The sequence below is a fragment of the Ambystoma mexicanum genome, chromosome 3p (assembly GCF_040938575.1).
Source record: "Ambystoma mexicanum isolate Mex_15411 chromosome 3p, UKY_AmexF1_1, whole genome shotgun sequence".
In the NCBI taxonomy this organism is placed as follows: Eukaryota; Metazoa; Chordata; class Amphibia; order Caudata; family Ambystomatidae; genus Ambystoma; species Ambystoma mexicanum.
This window is the reverse complement of record NC_090925.1, coordinates 333690075-333700711: the sequence shown is the minus strand read 5'-3', so window position 1 is coordinate 333700711 and position 10637 is coordinate 333690075. Positions and strand designations below refer to the sequence as shown.

The following is a 10637-nucleotide window of genomic DNA, read 5'->3' as shown; positions in this document are numbered from 1 at the left end:
TATCGTCCAAAAGGTGTGAAGGGCCTGCACACACAACAAAAGCACACAATCTCTCAGAAATCAAACAGCACTACAAAGATCATAAGAAATCCCAACTTTACTTCTGCTTGCCACAGGGCGGTGAGAAATTGGATACATGTTGATTCTAAAGCTGTAAAGAATCTTAACCAATTTACAGCAAGGTCTATTGTGACCTAGTAGGGGCTTTTGGGCTGTATTGTAAAAGCCCTGCATTCAGTTTACCTTTAGTCAGGAGTGTGGAGTTGAGGGGGTATAGGAAGAGGAAAAAGGACTAGTTAAATACGGAAAAATAAAATCTGCAAGATTTGATTTTGCAGAGTTCCTCACTTACGTTAAAGGATAACATTGGAACACTTCACGGTTCTTTAACGTCAAGCAGTGCTAGAATCCCACCACCCATTGGGGAGATACCATCCTACACACATACGGAAATGACAGGCGTGCATAGACATGGTGGGCATAGTATACCCAATTAAGCTACAAATCGACACTTGGAGTGTTGATAGCCATCACCTCCCAAACAAGTGTATAACCAACAGACTATGCATCGTAGAGAACTGCGCCAGGGTTCCATCACACAGCTGGTAGTGTCTTTATGAGCCAACATGAATGTCATGTCAGCGATCCAGAAGGCTACAAATAAAGATTAGTACAAGTTATCCTTGTGGATTAAAAAAAATGAATGGAAGCAGGTCTGTGCTAATAAAGGCACCTTCTCGTAGGACTTCTACCATCTGTCAACTTTTGTATCACATTCACTTCGTTTCCAAGACTTTCTTTTAACACGTAGATGATTCAGCAAACCTCCAACCACCCATTGCCCCCAAAACTATCATTTTATTAAAAATCTAGCCCTTTTCAACACCAATTAGCCAAAGCAAGTGCAAGTTCTGGTGAAGTGCATTAACAGAGGCCCGCTATGGGCCCACTAAATATAACCTGAGTTGGGCAGCCGCTCGTGCATTTCCCCTATGCTTGCAGAGCCATCATGTGCCACAGCCCCAAAAAGGCAGGACATGAACAAAGCTTGCTCCCCCCGAGAGGCATCTAGACAGCGGCTGCATCCAGTCACCTTATGACCAGCATTTTAATAAGCATGAAGGAAATGAACAGTGAATCACAAGACTGTTATGAAGAACACAGACTTCAGACAAGTTGGGGTTCCCCCCCTCAGTACATGAACCACATGTCAGGACAATCTGAGCCAGTGTGACCACTTCTGCAAACCGCTTTAGATTCAGGAAATCCAGACAGTGTGAAGGGGTCAGTAGACTTTTTTTGGAAGTCTGTTGATCATCACAAAACTTGCGAGATGCCACTGAGGGGAGATTAAAAGTCCAACCAGGTGTGTTGTCCCCAGAATGATGGGGCAATGGGGCATGGCCTTTGGGAGGGCCCCCTCCCACCCTGAGGCGCATGGGTATTATACAGCAAGGAAACGTTTGGGAAGAGAGGTATGGGCCATTACACAATCCGCTGGACAATCACAGCGTTTAGAAGGTTGGCATCCTTCAGGGTCAGGTTCTCATCAGCCAGCTCCTTGTTAGGGAAGGTAGTCATCAGGACAAAGCTGGTGGCTGCCATGGCAGGTCGGGCATCAGCAATGAAGAGGCGTATGTCTCGGATCCTGAGGGAGAAGAGAAGGGACAAAAGGACAATACATTAGCATGTGGTCAATCTGGAGATAAAGCCACAATGTCTCCTTAACTTCCTGTCTAATGAAACAAGCATTACCCCTCCCAACTGTAGGCACCTGTGAAAAAGGAAAAGGAGGGTCAGTTTCCATAATTTACCACAACATAAATCAGGGGACAGAAGGTGTAGGAACTTCAAGTTCGCGGAAAGAGATACAGAAGGGAAATGAAGCTCAGCAGCTGGGACTCAGAACATTTAGTAGTTACTTGGATAAGAGGTCACCAAAGTAGAGCAGCGAAGATGAACCGTGAGAAACAACTTATGGCACACAGTGAATAGCATATAATTACTGCACACACAAAAGCTAGCCATGATCATTTCAGTGCAGTGGAAGATGGGACAGTTGGGGGAAATATTAATGTTAAAGGACATTTGTACCGCGCCCTATCACCACCGGAGTGGTCCCCTGGCCCTCTGGCGACTCTGAAAGAGGAGGGGAGGTTGAGTTAGTGGGAGGAAGCAGGAAAAGTGCAAGAGAGCAGTGATGTGCTTTTGGCGGCCTCAGCCCGGTGGGTGGGCCTGGGGTGTTTGCGGCAGGTAGTCGCCATGTACTGTTGTGCAAGACTATGTGTGTTATTGTTTTGTTGTTGCGATGTAGTGAAGTTTGTTCGGTTTGTTGTGCTGTAGGTTTTGGTTGCGTTTGGTTTGGCGTTTGAGAGGTGTATGCAGAAAGGGAAATTGTTAGTAGGGTTGGTTAGCTTGCATCTCCATCCTGAATTGAGGCACTCTGCTTGCATAGTCTCCCCTGATGCGGCTCTGTCCTGATTTGGGTCCGACTGGCATATAAGGTTCCTTACTCCTCTGGCCCCCCACCTCTAACATGCTCTCTCAAAGCTCCCCTTATCCTCCCTTCATACTCCTGTGGCCAGTGCACCTGCCAATGTCAACCTCTCAGGTAGTGTGGTGATTGCCAATATCTCAACAATTCCACATCACTGTGGTGCCTGGCAGTAACTAAGGGGCGGGCGAAAGTGTTGGTGGGATTGTCTGGGGTAGTTGACTCAGATTCTGTGCGTGCCGCCTGTGTTCCAGTCTATCCGGTCCAGGTGCCGTGGGGGTTACCCTCTCGGATCGGGGATGTCCGTGTCCTTTCCGGTTTAGTCATCCTTTTTCCGGTTTTGGTTTCCAGATTTAGTCTGTGGTGTTGAAGAGCCAGGTTTTTAGTGTTTTCCTGAATTTTAGGTGATCTTCAGTGTTTCTCATTTCTTTTGGGATGTTCCAGGATTTTGCTGCTCAGTGGTAGAAGGAGGTGCCTCCAAGTTTTTTCTTAAGGTTTGGTTTGAGTTCCAGGCGGATTTTGTTGCTTGATCGGAGGGGTCTCGTTGGTTTGTAGACTTATTTTCTTTTGTAGGAATTCTGCTCCTTGTCCACTGATTGCCCTGTGCGTTATGCACATTGTTTTGAAGGTGATGTGGTGTTTTACTGGGAGCCAGTGTAGTGTTTTTGGGGCTGGAGTGATGTGGTCTCTTCTGCATAGTTTGAGGAGTAGTCTTGCTGCTGCATTTTGGATCTGTTGCAGTTTCTTCAGGAGGTATTCTGGTATTCCGAGGTAGAGGCTGTTTGCATAGTCGATTTTTGTGCATGAAGGAGAGGAAAGGTAGAATTCTTCTTGCTGTGTGGAGGATGAAAAAGCATTTCTTCACTGTTGCATTTATTTGTGGTTCCAGGGTTAGGGTGTTGTCCATTAGGACTCCCAGATTTTTTACTACCTTCGATGGTGTTGGTGCGTTCCCCATTTCCGTAGGCCATGGGATGGTGGTTTCGTTCTCTTGGTCTTTGGATACGATCATGATTTCTGTCTTTCCTGGGTTGATTTTTAGGTTGTTGGCATCCATCCAGTTGAAGACTCCTTTTAGACAGTCGGTTAGGGTTGAGTGGTCGGCATCGGTGTCCTTGATTTTGTAGATGATCTCAGTGTCATCTGCGTAGTTGTAACATGTAATGTATTTTTTGAAGATTCTGATGACTGGAGTCGGATAGATGTTGAAATATAGTGGAGGCAGTGAGGATCCTTGTGGCACTCCACAGTCGTTAACTCGTGGAGTGGATTTGAAAGGTTTTATCCATACGGTTTCTGTTCTGTCTGCTAGGAATGATTTGGTCCAGCGTAGTGCTGTGTCTGTTATGCCTATGTCTTCTAGTCTTTTGGTCAGGGTGTCGTGGCTAACTGTGTCAAAGGATGCGGAAAGGTCGAGCAGAATAAGGGCTGAGGTAGTGTTTGAGTCTGCGTTTGTTTTGAGGTCATCCCAGATGGATAGCAGTGCGGTTTCCGTTCCTCTTGCTGGTCTGAAACCGATTTGAGCTTGGTCCAGCAGGTGGTTTTTTTTCTACGTGTTCTTGGGTTAGTTTATATACGTAGGTTTCTAGAAGTTTTGCTGGGTAGGGGATGTTAGAGATCGGCCTGTAGTTGGAAAGGTCATCTACGTCACCACTTGTATTTTTCAAGAGTGGCTTGATGTTTGCTGATTTGAAGATCTTCGGTACAGTCCATGTTGATAGTGATAGATTTAGAAGGTTTCTGTAGTGTTCTGCTGGCGATCCTTGTGCGAGGATTGATTTGTAGATGTCTGAGGACAGGGGTCCATGGGTGATCCCGCTTTCTTGCTTCGTTTAACCAGCATTGCAAAAGCCTCTGCTGATATTTCAGGAAAGCTTTGGAGTTTGTGCTGTGGTTCCATGTTAGGTTCGTTGGGTTGTGTGTTGCGGTTGGTCGCTTTTGTACGGTTTGTCGGATGTCATTCATTTTTTTTGTTTAAAGTGGTCTGCCAGGTCGTTGCATAGTTTTTCTGAGGGGGTTGGGGTCTTATCACAGTCTGGTGGGTTTCTCATTTCTTCAATAATGCTGAACATTTCTTTTTGTGTGTTGGTGGCATTGTTGATTCTGTCATCGTAATGTCTTCTCTTTGCCAGAAAGCCAAAAATGTGCAAGTAATCATAAATTTAGACACACGTGTTCACATATCAAGGTAGATTGCCACTCTCTAAAGATAGACCCTCCAGATAAATCAGCAGCAAACACCACCAAGAACAGCCTTTCAAATGTGAAAAGGAGAGGGCTCCAGCTGCGATCACTTTGTTAAGAAGTGCAAAGAGCCCCATCTGTGAAATCTCTCCACCCCTCCCGGGTGATCATTTGTGGTACCCCCTGCGTGAGGGAATACTTTGTGGTTGTGGCCACGAAATTCTGGACGGAACGAAACAGGAGAAGCGGAAATAGGCCGCAAGGAAGCCGGAAGCACGAAAGTGAAAGTGCCTTCCCGGACACAGAGCTCCAGAAGCCGTGGTTGCAGAGCGGCCCTGGGAGTGACGTTGGGCCTATGAGGAGAGACCGGGGCTGCTGGGAAGTGCATGGGCAGCACTGTGGAGGGGCCCTGGGACCGGTGGAGTGTCGGGTAAGCAGCTGGTGTTGGGTCCCGGAGCTTCCCCCCACTGTGAAGGACACAGCTGTGAGGGGTTAGGGACAAAGGAGGCCAGCTAGACTGGGACAAACACGGAAGGAGGCCAGTGATTGGAGAAGTAGGGGGGGGGTCAGGTCTGAGGGGTCCTGAGTGACTCAAAGGGCCACTGAGTGGACGGGTCCCCAGGACTGTGGGGCTGAGACGATCAAGGTGGAGGGAAGATTGGCGACAGACCCCGAGTGGAGGACTGTGAGAGGCTGTGCATCTGGAAACTAAGGTCTGGGACCCCAGGTCACAGCTTGGGGCGTGTGCCTGCCTTGTGGAACCATCCCTCGCATAAGGTCAGTGCTTGGGAGAGGGGGTCTGTTGCTCGGGACTGGGCCAGAAAGGTCGCTTGGGGCCACCCACAGGCTGAGTGGGATCGACTGCCTTGCGGGCTTAGTGGTCTGCAGGGCAATAAGAGGGGGGGAGGAAAGCGGTCTACCCTGGAGTCAAAGGGAAAATTGGACCAGGGGGCCTGAACAGTGTGTGGGGTGCAGGCTCAGTGGGTGTGGCAAAATACAATATGAGCTGTTGGAGGACTCCGATACCAGAGAAGCACGCAGCAGGGCGACACAGGTGGTGTGAGATGTGGGGGTCTACCACACCACCTGCTATCCTTGTAGACCCCTCCCCTGAAAGAAACATCATTCAAGGAGACCTGATTGTGCGTCAGAGGGATTGGCGAGCTCCTCTGGTTGCAATGTGACAGAGTGGAACCACTGAGACCTGGCTCAGATGGTCCCAGATAAAGGGCCCCATCCCCTATCGATTGGAGGACAAAGCTGGAGCAATTTGAATGTCCATGGAGGTGGGGAAAGGAGAGCAACACCTCGAATAAGATCATGCTGTAGGTAGGGGACGACCCCCAAGTCCATAAAGAGACATTGCCTCACTACTGTAAGAAATTAGGGGTATAAGGGCCGATATTGGCGGAAAAGCTGACAAAATTAACAGCAGAATCGACAAAATGGACGAGAGGCTGCAAGCAGTCGAGAATAATGAATCCTCCCTCGAAACACTTGAGACTCAGATGGATATGAGGTTGGCAAAACTGGAGAGAAGAGTGGGATGTGGGAGGAGTTCTCTTAAAATGGATGACTGAAAACTGTGGAGAAATAAATAGATTTTTTGGAATCCCTGAGAAGGAGGGAGAATCCAACAGCGACCTGCAGAGAATCATCTATGAGGCGGCGAATGCTTTGTTTGGGGATGAAGCTATTTATGTACCTAAAATTGACAGGGTGCACAGAGAGGGAGTGTCGGCAGGGGTCCGAGATCAGTCCTCACTCGCTTCTTAAACTATCCAGACAAACAGAAGATTCTGGAAAGAGTGAGGGGGCAGGGCACAGTGGCACGATTTTGCAGGATTTGTGCTCGCTGAGGCGAGTTGGGGAAGGGGAAGAATTGGGAAGGTGAAGAGTAACAAAATGTACAGGATCCAGGGGGTAATTATTCTCAATAGACGGTGGTTCGCCCGGATGAATATACTGCAGTACGATGATGATGGACCAGAATAGAGGGGACAGGAGGGGTATCGTCTGAGGAAATACACATTAAATGTCTATGGGTTCAATTCACCGACTAAAAGGTCCTTGGGAAGCCAGAGAGTTTCGAAGATTGGGTATGGATATTAGCTTCCTTCAGGAAGCACGGTTCTCTAAAGGTGAGGACAGGAGGATTCCCTGTGGTTTCATGGGACAGGTCTATTGGGGGTCAGGGGTGGCGAGAAAAGGGGGGGTGGCATCCTGATACATAAGAGATTGAGAATGGAAGTAACAAAATGAAAAGGCCCAAGGCAGAGGGGCAGGGGGCGGAGGGGGGCGGGTGGGGGTAGGACCCTACGCTTCCTTTGGCCGATGCAGAAAAAGCATTCGACAGAGTACTGGAAGTTTTTGAAGGCAGTTTTAGTTAAGTTTGGGATAGGGGCCACATTTTTGCGAGGTATCATGGCACTTCACTGTGATCCAAAGGCATGCGTGGCTATTAATGCGAAATTCTCACATTGGTTGGGAAGGGGTACGAGACAGGGCTGTCCCTCTCACTGTTACTTTTTGTCTTTCAATGCAGGTTGCGGAAGGAAGCCACTCCCCCCCCCCCCAACATTTGGGCTATATGCAGATGATATTTTGCCACACCTCAGAAAACCACTGTCTTCGGTCTCAGCGGTGGTGGAAATTGTGGAGTAATAGAGCCTCGCAGGCTTTACAATTAACAAAGGGAAGTCCATCTTCTTCCCACTGGACCGATTGGGGGACAACGAGCCGAGGAGACTGGCGACGCTGGGGATGAAGATTAAAGGAGATCAGTTACGTTACCTGGGCATAAATCTCACCATAGAAATGGGGGGTTAATATGAAGCAAATGTACTGCTTTTCCTCGATAAGCTATGCAGGGATTTAGAGAAACAGGGAAAATTGTGCGCAACACTATGAAGATGATCTTCTTCCCCAGAATTCTATATCTGAATTGGGAGCATCTGGAACAAATGCCAGACTCATGTTCTGAAAGGTTAAAGGTCGCCGCCTAAGATTCTTGTGGCAGGGCAAGAAGACCAGGGTGGCGTATGAGACCCTAGTGTTCCCAAAGGAAAGAGGTGGAATAGGTTTCCCGGAAATACATTTATATTATAAGGCATCTCAGCTTAGGGTCCTGATTCCGCATTTGAGGGACCAGAGGGACCGTCAATGGGTAGCGCTGGACAATTTGCATTTCCAACCGGCTACAGTGTGGGGAATGGATATGGGTGCCGAGGGAGCTGCTCCCGAAAAGGATTAAGGAACACCAAATTTTAGCAGTTATTTGGAACATTTGGCGAAAGGGTTCAGAGATGAAGGGCATGACCACGTGGCCCTCTCCCTTGAGTCATCTTTGGGCCCAGGAGTGAGGGAATAGATCCTGAATCTGGACAGGTTTCAGTCATGGTTTGAGGCAGGGCTGCAAAGAGTGGGGCAGTTGTAGATGGACGGTCAGTTTATTTCACTGGTGGACTTGGAGGAGGCACTGGGCATTGGTTGGGAAAGTGTCCGTATTTTCATATCTCCAGTTGATATGGGATATGGCATTTATAACGTGCCTATACATAAGTGTTTCAAGTTGAAGGTGGTAGTTACGGCCAAGCATTGGAAGGAACTGGTATAGAGAGCCGACTCCCTTCGAGAAAGTCCTGGACTCAAGAGGGGACATGAAAGGGCTGATTCTCCTACATGTACGGGCCTTGGTAGAGGCGGGGAAGGATAACACGGAGAAGCTTAGGATCAAGTGGCAAGGGGATTTAGGAATGGAGGTGGATGACACGCTATGGTGGAAAATGTGCTGCTGCAGGGCATATAGAGTTTCAATCGCATCTCAGTTCAAACTTCATGTGATTAAACTACTCCAGAGATGGCAGTATGACCCAGTGTGCCTCTCCAAGATGTTTCTGGGGTGAACCCTCTCTTCTGGCATGAATGTGGGGATAGGGCAGATTATTGGCACATGTGGTAGAGCTGTGCGAGAGTCCAGATATATTGGGATGAGGTGCTAGGGTGGATCAAGGTGCTGGAAGGAGCCCCCAGAAAAAAGTCATTGTTACTGGTCCCATTTGGTTTGGAAGACGGGAAGGGGGAATATAGCAGTGTGCCACAAGTGCTGCATTTCTAGCTGTTCGCAGGTAGAGCCTGTTTAGCAACGCGTTGGAAGAGGGTAACGCTCCTCAGCAAGAAGGAATGGATAAATACAGGGAAGAATATATATGTGATGGAGGGGATTACAGTGGCCATACATGGTGGGGGGGGGGGGGGGGGGGGTGAATACTGAAATGGAAGGAATTCCGAGCCAGGAATATGCCTATGGGGGAGGGTGTTCAGGGGGGGCATGGGATGTGACGGAAGAAGATTGGAATGTGGCACAATGGGGAGAGGGGCAGCTACTCTGGGATGCGCAATAAATAGACAATCCTGTGTAAAGAGTATTGAGGGGAAAATCAGGTCTTCAGGTGGATCAGACTGGGATAACCTTAATATTTGTGGTTCGACTTAGATCAGGCTTTAGTGTCATGTGAGAAGGGGTGGGGGGGAGAGACGGGAGCGAAACAGCCCGATGTTGTGATGATGGCCCATTGTTAGTGATAATGTGATTGGTTTACTGTTGGGCACATGTCTTATAATTGGCTGTATCGTGTTTTATAATGATGAAAATCTTAATAAAGTTGAATTAATCCCAGACAGCTGCAGACTTAAATCCTATACTCATGCATACACTATTACAAATATCAGGGCAAGTAATATTTGTACTTCACTCATTTCACTGCATTAACATGGTCTGGCAGACTGCTTACTGTTAGGGAGATTTATCAGTTTTATGCTTAATCCCCTCTCCTAGTGAGACCCCCAGCACTTTTTGCTGGACTTCTGGAGCTTTTTCTTGTTCTCCTAAATGAGGGGAGCCTTTTCCCCCTCATTCATTCTTACTGGTCTATCAATGGGAACTTTGTTCTTTAAGTTTTACCTTACTATTACGGAGTCTGCCTTCCTCCATATCTCTTAAAGGCATCAGTGTTGCACTTTTGCAGCACACAGCACCATCTGTGCAGTATTGCTGTGCGCCCTTTGTGTTCTCCTTTTTGCATTCTTTCATTTTCCCCACAAACTAATGTTCTTAATAAAAGAGGGATACTTTGTATCCTTCCTAAAAATGTAACTTATGAGAGTTTAGCACACACTACAGTATGTGGAGTGCCAAGTGGATACCTAGCCTCCTCCCTTCTCTCTGCTCCTCTGACATTTTGGTCAGAGTGACCACCCTAAAGTTACAGCTGGTGGTAGTGGATACCAACTTTGATGCTATTTTCTACCGCACACTGTATTCACAGCCTCGGTTATGCACCAACGGGTCACCTATGTTCTAACATGGTGTCTCCTTTACATTGTCGCCATTTCTTGTGTGGTTGTTGTTATAATGGATTTCTGAACTCTGGCCTGCTGGACAGAAGTTTAGGGGGCCACCCTAGTTTAGTGAAACGGGGAACCTTCTGGACAATGCCAGACCAATCACGGTAGCTTGGCAGGCAGTCAAGACTAAGTCTCAGGAGGGTTGGGCGTGATCAGAAGCCCACAATGAGCGCACACACAGAATACGCGTAGACCGGTGTATAAAAAAAAGAATAAAATATACATTTTAGGCCCAACAAAACACCACAAATAACCAAAACAGAGCACCAAAAGGGCACTCCCTAGCACTTCCCTCCTGGTACACCTGCATTTATCCCCCCTAACCCCTCATCCCTTCTCTCTCTCTGCTCTTGCATGTTCTGAATGCTCACAAGGACTAGTAGGTCCACCTCGAGCTTTCATTGTTTGATGATTTTCATTCCCATGTTCCCTCCCTGTTGCCCCGTGGGCGCTTTGAAACATTTACTTGTTGTATAAGCACCTTACAAATGCACAGTAAATAAATATTAAAATAATGCAACAGTTACCACAAAAGCATTTCACTATTAACAAA

The 10637-nt window shown here is 47.7% G+C and overlaps 1 protein-coding gene across 2 annotated transcripts in view; it reads right to left on the bottom strand.

The window, feature by feature from the left end:
- Positions 1 to 1089: 1089 nt before the first annotated feature.
- NSFL1C (NSFL1 cofactor) overlaps positions 1090 to 10637 on the bottom strand; it is a 336045-nt gene continuing 326497 nt past the window's right edge. For both annotated transcript variants that reach the window (XM_069650916.1, XM_069650915.1), the window contains exon 9: positions 1090 to 1648. In XM_069650916.1, coding sequence (XP_069507017.1) covers positions 1486 to 1648 — 163 coding nt within the window. In that variant the 3' untranslated portion in view covers positions 1090 to 1485. The remainder of the gene's footprint in view (positions 1649 to 10637) is intronic.